Consider the following 20,916-nt stretch of genomic DNA (forward strand, 5'->3'; position numbering starts at 1 on the left):
TTTTTACATCTTCAAACACCACTAGTGGTTTGTCCCTGAAAAGTAAACTAATGTTCTTGTCTTTTCTGCGTACCACCCATAAAACAGTAAATATTACTGAAAATTTCCATTAGTTTCTTGACACTTACCCTTCCATATCTGTTAGCATAGGACCCTGTAAGCAAGGAATGGAAAATGATGATTGTCTCATCCAAATCCCAAATGAATACTCTCTGTAAAAAGAGAATCAAATCAACGTGTTCCTCTGTGAAGCTGATACTTGAAATGGAAAGTTAAAATTTGAATCAGTAAGCGCACAAATGAGAAAATTGTATTGAAATGGTTATATATTAAAACCATAGTTTCCTTGCCATTTATTTTCAGAACTAACATCTTTTTTTCCAGAAAAGGGTAATACAATCTGTTAGCTTTTTACTACAATTGCTATTATATCAAATTATTCCATTAGAATAAAATTATAGTCATTGTCAAATACACACAGAAAATGAGATTGTACAATATATTGTTTTAAAGCCAGATGTGAGATAGAAACCAAAATAAGTGAAGAGAAGCCTCTGAAAATTAAATCTTTTGCATTTGAATTCTGTATTTCTGTAAGTCTTACAAAGCAAAGTTCATACAACTACTCTTGAAAATGATGTCTAACATGAAAATAAACCAGTAAATTGTTGCTAAGCAGTTACATCCCCTTAATCTACTTTCATTTTTAATGGAATTTATGCACCTGAAGAATAAAAATTGTGAATTCAGATGTTGCATGCGTAAGAATTTATGGCATCAGTAAATATTTATTTTGCTTACAGCCAGTGGAAAATATGTGCTTTAAATTTGTCCTCTGACCACACACAAAATGATGTTTTAATGAAGAATAAAGTGTTCAAATACAAGTATTTAAACTCTTGGTGAGATTGTATTTCCCAAATACAAATGGGCTAAGCTTTTGGAAAGGATAAGTAATGCAGTGTGGACACTCATAGCTGTGGTGTGTCATTGGAGATGTGTTCTCAACATAAAGCATGGCCACTGAAGGGAATGTGAACTTAGCATGAAAGAATAAAAACCGCTATGTGCTAGAAGTGTCTCCTGTCCAAAGAGAAACACTGACATGGGAGAAGCTTTTTTTTTTTTTTTATCAAAAGGAAAAAGAAAAGACCAATATTTTTCAGAGAACGTAGATGCTCTTCATGAAGAAATTTCTTTAGAATAAGAACTCCAAAAGTCTTCCAAAAAAAAAAAATAAGGAAAGAAAATAAGGGCTCCAATGCCACTTTATTTTTCATTTGTAAATAGTATTTCTCTCTGCAAACTCTGCAAAATAAAGATAAAAAAGAGAGTCTATAACAGGTCAAAAACATCTAATACAGTATACCTCTAGGTCAGAATCTGGTGGTGGTGAAGGATTATTGTTTCTTCTGCCACGTCCACGTGATTTTCCATCTGAACTACGACGCAATCTATCTGAATCCGAATCTTTAATAGGTGTTGATGGACTATGGATTGTACTGTATTCTGCTGTATTAAAGAAACAAAATTTTTACTTTTTAGTTTAAACTTCAAAATGTTCAACTTGCTTTTTAGATGTGACATTAAAAACAGGATGTTCACAAAAGAGTTCTAACTAAAATAATTACAATGGCAAATGGCACTACTACATAAATTAGTTTAATCAGGTACAGGTTATATATAATAATAAAGAGAGAATAATTTATTTCAGTAAACAAATAAAGAATAAGTCCAAAAAATTTTAATTCCTTCAAATCATAAAAGATCATATGACTTCATAAAGAAAATCATGCTCTAAAATAATAATAATTTTAAGGGATACTAGCTTCATATTAATTCAATTCTAAGTTTTCAAACATGCTTTAAGATGATCATCATGATGACTGGTAGAAAAAAGAAAAGTCCATGTCTAAAAGAATTAACATGTAAAAAGTGAAATGTAAATGTTTAAAAATATTTTAAATTGCTTGCCACTTTAGCTTTAGATGACTATATTTGAGCCTTTTGAATAGAATTATTTCTAAATATAGCATGCAATTTTATTATTTTCTTAGGGCAAGTTCAATGAAAACATGCATAAACCGTGGAGATAAAATTTAAAGTAGTCTTCAAAGACTTATCAATACTGTACTTTTTCAATGAGTATATTCCAGAACTGTATTGTACACTAATTACTATGCTTCAGAAAATATTTACTGTCATTTAACAGGTAAGAAAATAACGATGATTTACTTATGTAATAAGAAAAATATTTTCCTGAAAACATGCCAATTGTAAGATGTTTTGCTATTCTTAACATCCACAGACTCAGTAACAGTGAAGTGCTTGAACGTTAAGAAAGCAGACAACCTAAATTATCCTTACTTTCTCATATAATGCCTCTCAGAAAAGCAACAACACATTTTAAAATCTCTTTTCAAGACTTTGTTTTGCATCCTTAAATTCAGAAAGAAAGGACTTTATTTTATTTTGATGGCTTTTTTTTTTTCCAAAAATAAAAATAAAAATAAAAATATATTTCTGTGAAGGTAGTTAGAATTTTCAACATATGATATATTTAACAATTTCATTTCTCAGTTAGCATTAACTACTATTCAGAGTTCAGTAGATGTGTATATTTGTTTGTCAATATTAATTTACTTTTCAATCAACCTAGGCCATGGCATTCTACTTTGAACAGACAGGTATAATTCTCACACAAGTGATCCTTTTTCCTAAAAAAACATCCTGTTGAGGTCAAAGGTTAGATTAAGGAGGAGACTCTGGACATCTGTGTAACACCACATACTCACAATTACTCAAAATAATAATGTTTGCTTGTGCTCAATTACAGAAAGAGGTCTCAAAGTTCTCATGTTCAGTCTTCAAAACTACACTTTAAAATTCATACATATTATCTATTTTATGTTGTACTTTCAGTTAAGTCTCTCAGGCTATGTTAAACAAAGCTGAGTAACAACTTAGTATTCAACACAAGGTAAAAGTCTTCAAAAGACACTCAACCTGTACTGAAAAGAGTGATTCTATGTATGTGCTTAACAACAAAAAAGTTGACACAGCTGTGTCAGTCTACATAACTAAAGGCAGAAACTGAATCTTAGAATATCATGTACATTCCAATAATTATTTTTTTTCATGAAAATGAACACTTCAAAATTATTCAGATTAATATATTGAGTGCTGATTGCTCTCACCTACTGTACTAAAACATAAATAAGAAAACAAAATAATTCAACTAGAAGAAAATTTCCCAACATTTTAAACTTAAATGAGTTTCTTGTCTGCTATACATTATTTTACTGGGTTATAACTTATTTCAAAGCTTTTTTGCATTGTTTTCTTTATTTTGCTTTTCTTTTTTCTTACGGCTTTTGATAATTTAAAAACAAACAAACAAAAAGATCAGAATTTGTTCAGCAGGTATATCGTCCAATAATACTTTAAATATGTGCTCTAAAATTCAGATGTAATGAGAAATTGCATTTCCTATTAACTAATTAAAATTAGGGATGCTCTTGGCCTCTGACAATATTTTTAGGAGTGAAACTTTAGATCCCAGTTTATTAAATTCTTCTCACATACATGATGTGCCTAAAACTTAATTATTAAACTTGGGGTACTTATAATAACAACAGATAAAAAAAAAAAAAGAATGGGTAGCATGGAAAAATTATAAGCAAAACTTCACGACTAATAAAAACTAGTGAAAAAATGAGTGTGCAGAGCAGAGCACGGTGAGTGCAGGGGAGGTAGTCTACCCATAGGAGCCTTACAGCTTTCCACTTTCACAGAAACACATTCATGTATATATACTGCATTCAAGATTTCAAACACTTGGCTGCAATTTTGAATAAAGATTCATTTCCATGTTCCCTTTACACATGTGAGGCATTTGTCTGAAAGGGCCAGATCCTAACCTGACAGAAAGGCTCCCAACCCCACCTGGGGATCCTAAGGTTGGTAGGGCACACAGTAGCCTGCCTTTTTTGGACCTACCGTACCTGCATTGTTCCCAACAGAGATGTGCTTCTCTTGTTCTTACAGATCTCTCTGGGCAATCTGCTCTGCTGCTTTGATAGCTATGCCATGACAAATAATACAACTTTAGCATTCCTTCACAGCAATTGAACCTCTGGGAAAACAGAGAAAAACTCTTCCTTTTATTGAATCTGTGTGTATTTGGACATTGTTCCCATATCCCCTTTGTTGTAAGGGTAATCCTTCCCTGATGGTCCTCTTTTCTAGGCTCTGATTATTGTTCTATTATCTCTCCAGAGTGGACACAGCAATCCAAAGCAAAGTAGAGCAAAGCTGTGCTTCTGTGTCTCACAGGCTACTCTTCCCTGGACTCCACTTAACAGGGGACAATTTACATTTGCTGTGATATTTTTAATAAATGTTAATTTCACCATCCCCAGATCAACTTCTGAGGAAAAAGCGACACTTAACTGGTTGTTTCTCAAGGATTTGGCCAAATATTACACATGAACTGAACACACAACACTGCTAATAATCAGAGCTTCTGCACCTACTTAGGAGATAGCCGCTGCGACCATTCTGCTACAGCAGCACGACAGATGGCAGTAGCCAATGGGTGAAAACGTGACATAGTGTGTGAGAAACTTGCCCATGTATGTAAAGGGAAACCATAGCATGTATTCTTTGGATTAAGGCTGCTCGACTGTGCAGCCTCAGTGTGCGCGGCTGGGTTACCAGCTCACTGACCAATGGTCACTCGCAGGTCCTCATAAGGAAAGCCAATTAAAGAATTCAGTATCCAGCTGAGCTCTGAGCCTTGACGAGCCCAAGCCCTGACAAATTCTGGAGCAAGAAAAACAACAGCGGCTGAGGGTACTCGGTGTGCCACTAGTATTTGGAGTACTGAGAGCGGTCTGTGGGGAAAGGTAGGGCCTGGAAGGAGCTGCCAACATTCCCCATCCCACATTTGTGCAGTTCATCATTCCTGCCTAAATGTATACCTCACACCTGCTCCTATTCAGATCACATCTCCATTTTTTGAGTTCTCCTCCTGTCTCCAAAGAACTCACAGCCCCTCTCAGCATGGTGTCATCTACATATTTAATAGGCAAACACATTCTGTTCCGTCATCTAAATGATTAATGAAAATGCGGTCTGGTACTGGGCCCAAGACAGACACTGAGGAATGCTGCTGTAGCCATCCTTCTATTTTAATAGCGAGCTCTTACTGGCTTCTCTCTTGACATGGTTTCCTAAACAGCTTTATATCATTCTGCTGTAGTTTTGGCTAGATTGCTTTATCCTAGTTTGCTTTTAAGACTGTTAAGTGAAAAGGTCTAGTTGTCAGGGCAGTGAAAGCCTTGCTGAAATCAAGCTGTATAGCCACAGTACATATTACTGTTATGCCTATTATTCTACATTCCCTGATATGAGTATTTAATTTGTTCAGCCTCAGCTGACTACATAGTAACATATTGTAATATTAGCTAAGGGAAATTACTATGTTTTTAAAGCACTTGATTTAATTGTATCCTGTTCTTGGGCACCACAAACACAGGGAGGTGCAGGAGAAAACCCGAAGCCCTACAGAACCGTGAGTGGAAGAGTGGGAGAGGATCAGCTCTTCACTGCCTGCCCCAAAACTCAAAGTACAAGGTCACCAAAGGGAGCTGGTAGAAGTCAGGTTAAACAAAAGAAGGAGGAGTTCAGACCACAGCTAGGAGATTTGTGTCACCTTTTCCCAGAAAATGCCTTGCTCTCAAAAGATTACAAGGGTTCAGGAGGAGCCTGGAGATATCCTTGGAAGAGACACATTGAGGGGTGCTACAGCCATGCCTGCATTAGTGGGTAGTACAGTTGAGTCTGTGGGACCAAACGGGTGGTGACAGCAACCCCGAGGCCACACAGCCTGTTTCTGGGACATCATTCCAGGCTAGGCCCAGCCTGGTGCCCTGAGCACCCTCGTTAGGGGCTGGAGGAATTAAGTGATGCAGGACACCTTTCAGGTCAGTTTTGTCTGGTGGGACGCCAGGACTGCTCTACTGAGCCAAAGCTCTTCTCTTCAAAAAAGACTCCTGCTCCAAATTAAAATGCTAATGTAGTCACATCCTAAACATACAAACAATGGCAGCTTTGAAATCCCCTGAGATGAAAAATATCTGGAAGCTAGAAAAGCGCTCAGGGCGAAACCTATACAAACTTTGCCTGTCCTCATGGCTCTCAGGCTGTCTGCTTACAGCCACTGTGGCAGGTAGGGTACAGGGACGGTTGATTCATCTCAACGACTACATTCATTTCTGTGTGCTACATACACCTTCAAAACATTATTTTAATGTTGTAGCAACAGTTATTCTGCATCCGTTAATTGACACATATAATTTTACATCTCTGCACTCCGTTCCAGGCTTTCTGTACCGAAGTGTTACAGCTTGTTCCTGCTTCACACACTGAATTTTCTCTCCAAACTTTGACTTGGACCAAGTGTAAAAGACTCAATCTTGATTTCTCTATACATTAAAAAACAACCAAATAAACAAACAAAACACAACAAAAATAAAACAACTAGCATCTTAAACCCAGATTCTATAAGTGTCTATCTCCTTTCCCAAGCCAGACAAAAATGACACATAACTCTGAAAAATAAAATATATTTTCATTCTGCTCTACCTGAAATGCATGAATCATACTGCAGTAGACTTTAAACTATGTCACAAGGAACCGTATAATTGCAACTTGACATGCAGTGTCACAAGCATATACGTCCATGCCACACAGCACTGTATGCAATTTTGATGGTTTTATGTCACACAGGAATATTTCCCATCACCTCATAAATTAGAATACTTCCATTACTTATGAATAGACAATAGAGTCACAGAGAACATTTGCAATACAGTATTTTGTGCTTCCTTTCATTTGTTACAGAAATTCCCCATAAGTAATTGCTGTATTTTCTTACTATTGATTTCACTAAACAGGAATAATATCAAATGACAAATCTGGGGAAAACTATCTGTCGCAGAAATCTCAAAATCTCAAAATTACTCTAAAGTACATATTTAGGTATTTCTCACTGGTGAGTCTGTAGGTAGATTTATTGACAAAAACATTGCAAATTTCATCAGGCTTTCCCTACTACACTGCAAGAGTATGCAAAAATGAGTAAATCCACATTATCAAAGTAATCCTATCTCATGTCACAATGTAAATTATACAAACAAGATGGGTCTAGGATAGTTAGTATAGCCAAATGTTTCTGCAAGTAGGTACATGTAAATATTTTCCATTTATATTACATCTAGATTTCCCTCAAATTTTATATTTAGTTTTGAATAAATATCTTAAATTCTCAGGCAAGCATTATTTCAGCTCCTGCATACTAAAATAAAAATTTAAGATACAGATAGTTTCAGTGTCAGTCTCATGCTATGATTTCCTGACTTTTGTATAAAGCTAAAAAAGATTTCATAAGCACTATATCAAGTTCTTCCTTTATGCTCTTACATAAAACTGGACCAAAACTGAACAATGCATTTTTTTTTTTTTTACTTTCTGTATAAATATGACCACTACATTAGTTGTAAGTAAAAGTACTAAGAAAGTATTGCAAGAAATACAACAATGTCTGCTAATGAGATTATAGAAAGAATCTCTAATGTTGTTTTGACCAAAAGCCAAAATCTTCTCCACGTGAAAAATGAATCTAAAGTTTGTCTATTGAAGACTATTAGCATACTGTTATAAGTTTGACAGAAATCCTAAATAGTCTGTTGATAAAAAAGCTATTAGATCTATAGGCAAAAAGGACTATTTATTTTGAGGCTTGGGTGACCTTTTCATTATTCAAAATAATGAAAAAAAATAATAACAGTATTTAGTATAAATAGCAGTAGACATTATGTATGACTATGTGCAACAACAACTCTCTTAACAGCGCCTGCAGTGGTCTGAAGCTTTCTCTCCAATTTACAGTGCTGAAGGAAAGAAAAGATGAAGCACTCCTATAATGGGCAGGTAGTACCTCTCTCAATTTCTTCCTTAGTCATTATTTATGGTTTTAAATGATTTGAAATAATTATTACTTTTAATCCTACAAAAAAAAATCCTATTTATCTATTAGAAATATATACTGAAAGGTGCATTAAGTTTTTATCTTGTGATGATGGGTCAGGCTATATACTGTTGAATGCAATGCAAGAGTTAAAAGTTATACATTGTCAATGTAAAAAACAGAAGAATAACCAATATCAGAAAAGTAAAACCAGTGTTATATTTTACCATTCATTACTGTATCCAATCTCATTTCAGTTTTTACAGAAGTTTCATTGTTTCCTTCCTATATAAATATATACTCCAGATTTACTCTGGACTTTTATTTATGAAAAAGAGCAAATAATTGAACACCAGTAATATACTGTGAATAAACACTATATATTTCTTTACAGGTAGTAGTGAAAAGTTGCCTGTAAAGTATCTTTGCTCTGTTTCATTTTCTTATCTTTAATTTATTGTCATGAAACTTAGTAAGGAGAAACTGTAAAGGTACTTCCCTTTCACAATACTATATACGCTATATCCTTTTGGGATATAGTGTTCAAGGAAAAAGACGTTTAGCCCTTAACAGCAAAATCGTGACCCATGGCTGAGAACAATGTTTGTTGGTTAGCAAAGAAATTGTGAGGTTTTCAATCTGCATTGGGAAGTACATGAATAATCTGGATCCCTCCCCCCCCCCCAAAAAAAAAGAAAAAACATACACCAAAAAACAAAACAAAACAAAAAAACAGCACAAAAACCTCCACCTACCAGTAATATTTTAAACAGACATTGCAGTTATTGCAGAAACCAAGAAAACTGAGATCAGATCTAAAGAACAGTGCAGCCCTCTCTTAGTAAGAAATAAGAAATATTATGTAATAAATCATAAATACAGCTTCTTATGAAATAAAAGGATAAATTCAGATTTGTTGTCTGCATTTCTAAGCCAAAATTTTCACAAATCAAGAAATTTCTGTTACCAGCTATGATGATGGAGTTGAAATACTGCAAGAGAAAATCATTAGAGCTTTAGAAAAAGTAGTCATTTTCTACATTAACTCTTATAAATACATGTTCTGGCCATTCCTCTTTGAGAGGAAACAAATTTGAGAACATTGGGTTGGGCATCATGGATTGATGCAAAATGGCTACTAGTCCAGGATAAATTTCAATATCAAGTAGCCAGTTAAGAGAATTCAAAAAGGCCAGACACATGCCTTCATCCACTGTTTCCAGGCATTTTTTCTGTCAAGAATTTCTTGAAACAAAGTTGGTATCTGTGTCTAATCTTTGAGTTTTTCTAAGATTGACAATGCTTGAACCAGCATAAATTTTCACATCAAGAACATGCTGCAGGAAGGAGCTGCACAGCTTACCTATATGCAAGACAAAGAAATACTTCCTTTTGTTTACTCTGAAACTACTTTAATGAATTTGAGTACTGGAAGGAATAGTGGATTTTTGCTCACGTGTACTTTTATTATTTTTATAACTTTAGTTATTATTACTTCTCTTATGTACTAGAGCTCAAATGAAAAATCAGCAATTTGCTGTTCATACCTGGGATAATTTATTCACGTAGGGATTTAAAGCTCCTCCCAGAACGAACCTAATATTCTACTGTTACTCTGATGAAAAGCATTTTCTACTGTAAAGTGAAAGTTAGAATTTTACAAGTGAAAAAAGCCACAAACCTTTAAAGATTCTTACTTTTGAATTAAAACAAAATTTCCAATGAAATCTGAAGTAAAGCATATGTTAAAAATGTTAAATGGCATACTAAGCTTTATTATTTTGTTTAATGATTTTCTGATTATTTCATTAGCAAAATTACAGCCTTCCCAGGTTCCCAAGAAAATAGCATTAATTTATATGTCTGATTTACGGAGACAGGAACTATCAACTTTTGTGTAATCAAGAGGTTTAGTGACCAATGTACAAGAGATTTTTCAGATCCACAAAGGGAAGAGAAAGAAGAAATACCGAGCATGACAAATTTCTTATTCTTTTGCAAGCATCCCTGGATGTCCTGGATCAAATGAGAAAAACGTGCATATTTAACTAAGGACTGTGGGAAACCATAAAAGGATTATTTTATATTTGAACAAAGAATTAAATACATTTTAAGTGAAAATATCTGTGCTTTCTGAGTTTGCAAAACTCTATTAAAAATGTCTAGAGCTCATAATTTCTCTCTTTTCACATTGTTTGTTACCAAACTCCCGTGTTTCACTTACTGGCAGAAATTCATGGGAACCCCCTATGTCTGTCAAATGATTCTGGTGCCTCTGTGAAGTCTGAAGGCTGTTCTGTGCTTGTCCTGGCATATTTCAGAACTGCACAGATTACATATATATTTTTTTAATACACAAGATGTCTAGGGCTGTCAACATCCACAAAGAACAGCTGCAATTCAGCAGCTGCTGCCCACCCTAATAAGCGGTATAGCAGCCTAACACGATGGCTCTGCACTGCTCCCCACTATCCCTTACATACGGTACTCCAATCACAGCAGAGACTCAGCAGTCCAACTTGACCAGATGTAAAATATTCTACAGAAAACTGACTAATTGTGATATATTTGCCCATTTTATTTTTATTTTTAATTTGGTTAGTTTGCTCATTTGTTCTGTGGATTTTTTTTTCTCTCTAATATGCGTTTCACTCATATCACTCAACCAGAATTCCCTTCTCCCATGCTGTTCCCTCTTCACTTTCACTTCCTTGCTTTATCTCCCAGACATACTGTGTAGGAGCTCAGCAGAGGTTGTGTGATAAGCCTAAGCAAGAAGAAAGTAAAAATTAATATTATCCAAGGGAAGATGTCAGACACAGCACTGGATTCACTGATTGGTCGCTGCTTCTACCAGGGTTCAGGGTTTGTGAGGCAAAGAAATGATCCTGCCTAATTTTAATATAGGAACCCAGCATGGTAGTCAGCCACCTTAAACTGCTCTCATACCAATGGAGAGACTTTGGTGCCTCTGGATGAAGATTATAGTTAAACTAATCTCTAAATATTTCTCTAGAAGTGCTGATCTCTCTCCCCTGACTAACTTAAATGCCTCAGCAAAATGCATTAAGACAAATGGAGAAATCAGTTACTTTAAGACCTGTTACTTGCAAACCATTTGAAAAAACTTTGTTTTGGGAATTATTGCATCAGTAACATAAAAGGAGAGAGAAGGCATTCCCAGCAATGTCAGAGTAGATGTGCACATGACTAAAGAATGGCTATGTCTAAGCAGAGCAGTGACAGGATACCCCATGAATGTATGTGGAAGCATAAACTTGATACATCCATGGTAAAGCCCATCACCTTCTTCCAAATTTTTAGACAAAACCTCCTTAAAAAGAATATAGCAGATCTGAGCCAGAAAAGAAAGCCTTTTGAAAATGAAAGTGATAGAGAAGTCCTGTCTAGGACTATGGAGCACAGAAAACTAATAGAAAGACTTTGACTAAACCACTAAATTTGAGCTTTGGAATAATACAGCTCCTCTCTCCATACATGCCTTTAATGTTGCTTTTAGGAAATATCAAATAGTTTTTTGTTTGTTTGTTTTTTGTTTGTTTTTTAAAAGTGAAGATCTTGCAAGAACCCCAACCCAGATGATGCAATGATTCAATGTAAATATCTTGATAAAAGCTAAAACTTAATCATGTTTGTTTTTCAGGGTAAGAAAAATTTATTGCTTCCAAGTTAAAAAGAAAAAAATAAATCCAAAAACTTAAAAAGAAAGTGAAAACCAGAATCATTATGCAGACTCCACTATACATCTGTATATTTGAAAGCTGCAGACACCAAAATGCATTCATATATTTAAAAAGATTCCCTTCTCAAATATGCTGATGCACTCACATGGGATCTTGTGTATATAAACACACACCCCAACTGTATTTTCTTCCCTACTTATTTTCAGAAAATGTGAGAAAAAGCACAACGCTGCATACACTTTCTTCACATACACGCTCATACAGAAAAACAACAGTGCACAAGCAAATTATATCAAAGCTGACATTGCACATGCAAGACTGGTCTCATAAAGTAGCTCAAGAAAACTGAAAACAATATTCCCCACAAAACCTCCAAAATAAAGCCTCTTGGTAGCATTGCCAAATCATAGCTGCTTTTCCACAGCTGAGAAACACACCACATTACTGAGAAATACATCTGCAAACTTGGACCTTCTCTCTGACAGATTTCAAACTTCTGCCATCTACTAACTACTGACATGCTTGAACTGTTAATTTTTTTTTTCATTTTTTATTTTTAATAATGGGAAAAGTATTTTTCACCCCTCATTTCCAAAAACAGCTGGAGCAGTTTGGCATACATGTTCAAAAAATACCTCAACTAGTAAAGGACTGCCAAATTCCGAAAAGAAAGGTAAAATGACTGGGAAAAAGGACAAACCACTGAAAATCTTTACTTAAAATGGAAACACTTGTGCAATTTCAACTACCTATTACAAGCATTATTATGTCCTCTGAAAGTGAAAAATACAAAAGCTCTCTTTCAAGTGGACACTCAGGCTGTGGTCTGAAGGCCTCTCAATTTCAGTCTTTCTTAGGGAAAATCAAAGGATTTTATCTTAATGAAGACAGAGCTCAAAAGCAGCAGGTTCTGGTTTAGTGTAAAGACTTTCCTATATCCCGCAAATTTTTAACACAAACATTTTACAAATAGATATAAAAACTTGTGTTTTGTAAAAGCCTTAAACTTTTACTGATCCCCGTTTCTCTTTAGTCTCTGTTCTGTTAGAATCTGTGCAAGACGTGTCACAGGCTGAGGATTAAGAAATAATAACAACAACAAAAAAAAAGCCGACGACTACTACACAGAAAAAAAAATCCAATTCAACCCCCTTTCAACTTACAAAAATGTGCCTCATAGGGACCATAAAATCCATGTAATTACCTGCTGCAGGATCTGTAACCGCTTGACTGGTGATGCCAGATGGTGGTTCTTGAAGCTGGTATGTTGCATTTGTGGAGGGTGTCGTCGGGCTGGTGTTGCTGTTTGTCATGTAATGCGAGGGATACGGTGAGCTATTATAATACTGTGCATATTGGCCCTGGCCAAAACTGGGATAAGAGGGATATTCCTGCAAGACAAAAATATGCAACTGAATAGACTATCAAAGTTTTGCTACTTTTTAGTATAAATTCCAAAATATAACTACAAACATATGTCAGGCTTTCAGCACGTATGCTTCCTGGACTAGATGCTATAGGACCTAAAACTGCAAAGCAGTAAAACTAAATCTATATTACAAATAATTTAGTATGTCTTCTCATACAAATAGCTTGTTAGACAAACTACTGAAGATGTGTGAATAAGAATGTCAAACCCAGATAATTAGTTCTATTACTGTAAGTTGACAATTTGAAGAAAAACATTCATAAACATTAATTTAACTTGAGAAAATAGCTTTCCAGAAAGCTATTTAAGAGCTACATTTTTTCAGTGGATGAGAATTCTAAGTTTGTCAAAGTTTCCTCCAGTCATATATACAAATTTACCTGCTGTGAACTATTAAATCCAGTAGAATTTGTGAGTGAATTATTTCCTGCATATATTCCTGATGATGTTGTAAAACTGCTGCCTGAAATGAAATGAAAAATTATGTGAATTACTAAAACACAGTATCGGAAAATAACTTCCATCATGCAATTATATTATAAGGATATGGCATATTTGTAATATTTCCCATATGCTGACTGATCTGGTTGTCATCAGGTCTGTAACATGTTAATACAGGGAAAGTGATAATTCATTGTTCCTATACCCTATGTTTCATTATTGAATTAAAACAAACAAACAAACAACAACAACAACAACAAAAAAACCACCACCCTGCTTTGACAGAAACTTGAAATTTAGACAGGAATCTGCAGACACCTAGGATCAGATAGCAATCAGGGTTTCTTCCTTTTCGTTTTTTGTCAAACAATAACTTTGAGCCTTGTCCTGAGAGATGCTGTCTCCCCTCTCCGAGCCCATGGACTCCACTTCTCCTGCTGCCTTCGAGCATTGTGTCTCCTCTTATCCCTGAACCTCAGTGCCTTGACGAAACAATAATAATAAAAAAAAAAAAGCCATAACACCCTTTTCAAAAATGCTTACCCTGCCTGTGAAGCCATTAGGATTCACTAATCGATCATAGACAGCCTTGGGCCGTAAAACTACTTTTTTGATAGAGTCTATCAGGCATGACACAAGGGAAAAAAGTACCTCTCTTAGAAGAGAGACTGAAGATTGAATTTAGCCCAGAGACTGAATTACTGCCTTCACCTCCCTCTCCTCTCACATCCCCCTCACGAGCCACCAAAAATAGACAGATGGGTCTCTTGTTTAATATCTAACCTGAGAAGCCGTTCCACTAAAAGGGCAGCAACCCCCTTTCAGCTGTTTTGCCCTTGCTGGTTATAACCCAGGATTGACACAGCCACCAGCTGAGACATATGGATGCACAGGGTGAAGCTCTGTAAGCCACCAGAAAGTCTGTAATGAGGCAACCTATTGAACTCGTACAGCAGGAGAGCACCAGTGAGCAAGGAACTCGCATCAAAGCACACGGGTTGTTTGCAGCCTCCCTCACCCCTGAAACCTGCTTAGCACAGAGGTACACTGAGATCTTGGAAGGAAAAGATGCACATGAGCAAAAGAGACAAGGAGGGATGAAAGCCAAGAGGGGGCCAGGTGTTACAGGTACACCAATAATCTGGTGTGCCCAACACAACTCAACAACGACATCTTACACAATTCATTGGGAAAAGTGACAGTTCTTGCAAATCCAAACAGCAAGGAACGCAGGCAGGGCTGCATGCTTAGCACAGCCCCTATAGGGCATTTGTGAGCTATATATGTTTTTTAAACAAACAAACAAAAAAAGTTTCCTAGCTATGACATGTCAGAAGGAAAAATATTTAAATGCTTCAATTGCAAAAGTTACTAAAAAAGCACACCACTTAAGCCTCAGAGTAAGAGATGTGAAATATGTCCGACAGCAGTGGGAGTAAAAAAATGAAGTTTAAACTTAACGTGTGATAATGACTGTAAACATTTTTCTTGTATTTGCTATTAGCACTAAAGCTCTGTGGTTGTTGATAGACGCTACTAATCCTGTGAACTAAAATCAGATTACTTCAGCAGAAGAGTTGACATCCAAGTTTAGCAGATAGTACAGATAAACAGTACTAATGAGAAAAACATGTTGTTTTAAATTTAATTTAAAATTGGAAAACAGATGTTATTTTTTATTATAACAAACCCCAGAGCCAAAATACAGCTGAAAAATGTTTTAAATTGCAAAACTTTGAAATGCTATTTTATTTCTAAGAGTGCTTTGGCTGGAAGAATGTAAGTTACTGTGTCTCTTTTATTTCTGCAGTTATTTCTGAGTGATGCAGTAATACATTCAAACACCAGTTTTATAGGTGCGTGGTTTGAACCATTCTGAAAAGATATGAAATGCCTCTCACAGTCATAAGGAAAAAATACAACACACAACTACAACCCACAAACCTTTTCTTGAATGAATACATTATCTTTCCACAGAACGTTTGGCAAATAATTTGCAAGAGCAAATGAGAAAAGTAATTACATGGCAGTCAGCATCTCTGCCCTCAGACAAAGACACACACATACTAACACACAGATCTCTCCCTTTCATCTCATGGTCAGCGCTGGCTCCTATGGAGGAGGGGTGGGGGTCTCCTAGACCGTAACAAACACGAAGCAGGTTTTGCAGAAACGGCTCTGTGGGCCACCCAGAACTACTGGCCTAAAGTTGCCTTTAAAATACTTCGATTTTGCCATTTGTTTTTTGAATAACCAGATGCAGCGTGGCATAGAGCTGCTGTCTCTGCATTAGCTGAACAAACACAAAAATAAGAACCTCCACGAAATGCGCAAGATTTACTGCGGCAAGTTGGCCAACTACGCAGCTTTAAAACGTGATAAAAGCTGTCAACTGCAGGTCAAAGGTCTATTTGGCAAAGAGCAAGAGCCCACATGAAAGCTGGGAAGCCCAGCCAGCATCGGAAGGCCGCCGGGCCCTGCTGGGCCCAGCGCGGCAGCTCCCGGCACAGGCTTCGCCCCCGCGCTGCTGCCATGGGCAGGATGCAGTCCTCCCCTGTGTATTTTCCACAGAAGCCCATTTGCTTTCCTAGCTCAGTCTCCTTGCCATGGGCTACGTCTATCATCAGGGCACAATATATGTGGCAGAAGTTTAGCGCAGCTCTCTTGGGAAAGCCGAGGACGGCCAGATGGGCTATTTAAGCTCAAGGTTTCTTCCGTTTGCTTACAGTGTTTAAAAATCTTTGGCAAACTCCCCCGTGTTGTCCTAGTAACTGCTTGGCCATCTAGCACGATATTTTTATACTGTATAATAATAACCGAATACCTTAACATTTACTTTTTAAGGATGAATTCCCAAGCCAATTGGTTAGTATATTCTGAAACATCACAGTCATTGTAACTAAAACAATGTTGGTGTTCACCACAGGTTTAGCACCCTTCCAGCAGCAGGCTACCCCAGTGCACAGTAAAAGCTATGTTTTTATCACAGCAAAGGGGATACTCAAGAAGACAGTTGCAAATGGAGCCCTCTCCTTGGCCTTTCCCCCAGCCCTTCCCCGCTTCATTTATCCTCACTGAGCAATCCTTGTAACCATGCCAATATAGGAACAACGGCCCATTCCCACAGTCATTAGTCATGTAAGTGGTCTTTCAACATCTATGAAGCAACTTATATGAAAAACAGCTTAAGGAACAAACTCATTAAAGCAAGGGCAGGAGCAGAGACAGGCAAGCAAAATTGCGTAGGTGCTCTTCCCATCCTCTCCTCTCCTCTCCTCACCCCCCATTACAGGGATAATACATCCCAACAAACAAAAATCCAATTACCAGAATAACTTCAGCAAGGAGTTGCACACAGTGATTTTCCTCACCATTTTCAAAAGCTGGCAGCCTCTTCCCCTGCTATTGTTCAGTGACTAATCATGCTGTAATTTTAGCAGGGTCAGGAAAAGCGCTGGGTTTAATTGACTGCACACGTACCGCGATGCCATGTTGTGGTGTTTCAGGGAGACATTCACCTCAGGGAGAAGAGCCAGAATACCTCCAAAGCTTTTCAGCACAAGGTAACCCCAATCAGGGAGCATAAACAGAGCAACTGCTAGGCCGCTAGGAAATCCCATTTACTGCAGGCAAGGATGCCAGCAGGGCCCCAAGTGCACTGTCATGTAACGCTTGTTTATGAAGGAGGTTGTGGGATCCATTATCTTCATTTAGCAGCTCAGCAGCCACACGCAGGAGATGAAGAACGGCTATGGCAGACTATGACAAGGCTGAGGCTGCTGCCTGCCCATGCACTGCTTGAGGGAAAGGGAGAATAAACTCATTTCCCTCTCTGGAGGTTTCTGTACAAACAACCAAACAGCAGTAGCACTACCCCAGTCTTCTGTCAAGAGAATCAATCCTATCCCTAAATAATAGTCAAAACTATGAATGGTTTCTCATTCCAAAATTAAACCAGGAAAGGGAAACAAAAGCTCCTGTTTACTTTTAACATCTGGTCAATCAAAAGGAAGAATTAAGACAATTTAAAGTCATTTGAAATACAAAAGTCAGACTAATGAAACCATTAAAAATATGAAACCATTCAAAGCATATATTCAAATATATAGTATAAATATTATACTGTCAACATTTAGCAGCAAGAAAAACCTGGTTAGCAATGAGATTGTTTTCTTCCTTAGCTTCTAATAACTCTACAAATATTTCATTTGAAACATTCTCCTTATTTCCATTCTTACACTCTGCAAGGTTTCTGCAGGAGACTAGTTTTTTCCTGTCCATACACTGTGGTTACCATTCATGAGCATGACAGAACTGATACATGCACCACAAGGACTCCCAGGCTCTCCCACTGCTACCTGTGTCTCCTGCCAAAATCAAACACCTGGCTATCTGTTGCCTCCTAAGTACGTGCAGTTCTCAGCCCAAGAACAGCCTAGCTGGAGAAGGACCCAGACTCAGACCACCTCCTCCCTCAGCCCTGGGAACAATACTATCATGAAATCAATGCCTGTGTCCCTCCTTCCTTTAGAGCTTCAAAAACAGGTCATCTTTAATACATTTCTTTTGCAGAATATTTTTAGATCCTGGTGTTTCAATGTGTACAGCTGAAATGCTTTTCAAGATCTTACTGTTCAACCTCTTGACAACTGCCACCCTTTCATGGCCTTGACAGTTATGTTCTTAAACACATTTTGCATGCTGCATAAAGCAAAGCAACACCTATTACAGATCTCTTATGTAGTCAATTGACTAAATCCTAGCTTTGCTTTACTAATGCCAAAGTTCACTGCTTACTCTTAAGATTTTCCAACAAGCACTCCCTCACATTATTCTATGCTGCTCCCCCTTTCCTTCCTCCAGCAAATGAGCTTCCCGTAGACATCTGCAAAACCACTTCATTATCCTCCCTAAAATCCCTTTTTATTGACATCCCTCTGCTCTGTATCTTACAAAATAAACCTTTAGAGTTGTTAGATAACCAATATGTGGTGACGAATATTTATTTTGCCTAAGCAATGTCAGCTTTATTGTTACATTATGCCCAGCTAGCCTGTATGTTTTACATTAGCCTCTGACTTATATGGGGACTATTTTTTCATTTTTCTATATAAGGTTAGCATAACAGGATCCCAATACATAACTGTGGCAGGAAGGCATTACTGCAACAAAAATTATAGGGAACACAGACATGATTATTCAATATCTGTATTGCCATGAATTATCAGTTCCTTAAAAGCTTGAATGTCTATCCAGGAGCTCCTCATAGCTGCTGTCAAGTACCTTGAGATCTCTTACAGACTGGTGTTTTGTTTTGTTTTAAAATGCTGTGGCTATCTGCAGGAAGCAAAACTAGTGACCTGGTTATGGATATATTTACTCAAATGAGTAGAAGTTCACCCCTAACTGGTGTGTAGAGAAAAGTTAGCATGCTAATCTTACACCATCTTCCTTTTCCTTGCCAGAGCACACTACAAGTAAGAGATACTTCAGATGTCAGATGGTCACTGCTGCCCCACTGAGCTACTCAACACACAGTTCAAAAGAGGACTTAAAAACAAAAACAAAACAAAACAAAACAAAACCAAACCAAACCCTCTCTTGCGTCCAAGCGAAGGACTAGATCAGTATACGCTTAAAACCATGGTACAAAAGCAAAACCTCATTCACTTTGTCTTTGAATGCACTTCTATGTCAAGTCATTTCAGAGAGTGCTAATGTGACAGCAAGCAGTTTGAATGGCGCACAACAATAAAGAGAGTTGCTGAAATTAAAAAACGTGCTCCAACTCTGTGAGTGCTCTACAAATTGCTTATTTCAGCAATGCTAAAATCTGCAATGCAGCTAATTTCAACCATCAAATTTAGGGGAGAAAAGTCCTGACACAAACCTCCAAAAATAGCTACTTGTATTTAAAAAAAGGTTTCTCAAATATCTCTCAGCATGGTGAAAATCCAGAACCAGGCACACCCAGGGGCTTCCCAGTACAGAAGGGGGAAAATGAATCAGGGGAACAGGTTGGAGAGATATTAAGTAGACTAAACAGGCAAGTAGAGCTACAAAATATAATTGATAATAATAGCTCACACATACAAAGACTTACAGCTTTTAAATAGACTTCAAAGAAACAGACTTCAATCATTACTTAGCTACCTCCACAGCTGCAGTAGGTATTTTTATCTTCTTTTCCCTCCCCGAATACACTCAGGTGTCAAATTATATTTGGCACTTCCTAAATTCATAATCCTGACACGTTTTCCAGGACTCACTTCGTCACATTCACTATTTCTTCAACTATTGCTATTCAGAGATAACATTTTTACTGTAGTAACACTACAACACCTCACTATGTAAGAATTAATGAAGTCACTAAGTGAGGGATCTTCCAAACTGCTGAGAGCTGGCCCATCGCTGCTCTCAGCAAAGGCAATCATCATTTCAGCTCCAACTGAAATAACATCAGAGGTAAGTGCTCAAGCAAACTTTCATTTTTATCCCAGGAATGTAAAGAAACAAGGGAAAAAAAAATGAAAAGAAAAAAAAGAAAAACAAAACACAGCATTAACTGCATCTAATTAATGGTAACATCTATATATACAGACCTTGCATCTGGTAGCTATAGGGAGCCTGTCCAGGTTGAGGTGTGCTAAAGCTGGCACCGTAGCTTAGAAATCCTGTCTGTCCAGGTGACTGTGACTGTGCCAATCCACCTTCTGTCTTGATGCCTGCCCACAATGCACCTAAATCAGTTAGTGACAGCAAATCTATTTGTTCATATTCAAACAGGGATGGAAAATAAAATCGCTTAATTAATAGCACTTTTAACACATACCTACTATTGCATGCATGAGAAAAAGAATACCGAGAGTATGCACAAATGAATGGGATAAGGGCAGTCTAAAAGAACACATAAAACTGAAGTTCACCAGGGAGAGGTTAAATTCAAAACTGTGTTTCCAATAACTGCAAAAGAAATTTATACATGAACAGGAAGTTGCATTATTCCTTTTTTCCTTTCCTGCCAGAGGCTAACTTTTCCATATATTCATGACATTTCGCAGAGGTAGATTAGCAACTTTATATGATTTTAATGAAGCGTAGCATAGCCAAGCTCTCCTGCCATCCGCCCTTTAATGACATAACTGAGATTTGCATTGTATAATATTCTTACAAGAAAACTACATGGCTCCAAGTGCGATGGCATTCTAAGGAATTAAGCACCTCTTTAAAAGTAGATAGAGAGCTAGCAGCATAAAATACAACGTGGATTTTCAAAACTAATTAAATACTACAGAATGCATTTAGTCTTT

The 20,916-nt window shown here is 36.9% G+C and overlaps 1 protein-coding gene across 20 annotated transcripts in view; it reads right to left on the minus strand.

The window, feature by feature from the left end:
* Positions 1-20,916, minus strand: part of EYA1 (EYA transcriptional coactivator and phosphatase 1) — a 164,422-nt gene that overhangs the window by 43,327 nt on the left and 100,179 nt on the right. For 16 of the 20 annotated variants that reach the window (XM_048077011.2, XM_048077020.2, XM_048077017.2 and 13 more), the window contains 5 exons: positions 20,209-20,346; positions 13,546-13,628; positions 12,941-13,127; positions 1,370-1,512; positions 129-212 (listed from right to left, as the gene is read on the minus strand). In XM_048077011.2, the coding sequence (XP_047932968.1) occupies positions 129-212; positions 1,370-1,512; positions 12,941-13,127; positions 13,546-13,628; positions 20,209-20,346 (635 nt within the window). The remainder of the gene's footprint in view (positions 1-128; positions 213-1,369; positions 1,513-12,940; positions 13,128-13,545; positions 13,629-20,208; positions 20,347-20,916) is intronic. The other 4 variants (XM_066993082.1, XM_066993081.1, XM_066993079.1 and 1 more) reach the window with 1 other exon arrangement.

This window comes from Anser cygnoides, chromosome 2 (genome assembly GCF_040182565.1).
Source record: "Anser cygnoides isolate HZ-2024a breed goose chromosome 2, Taihu_goose_T2T_genome, whole genome shotgun sequence".
Lineage (NCBI taxonomy): Eukaryota > Metazoa > Chordata > Aves > Anseriformes > Anatidae > Anser > Anser cygnoides.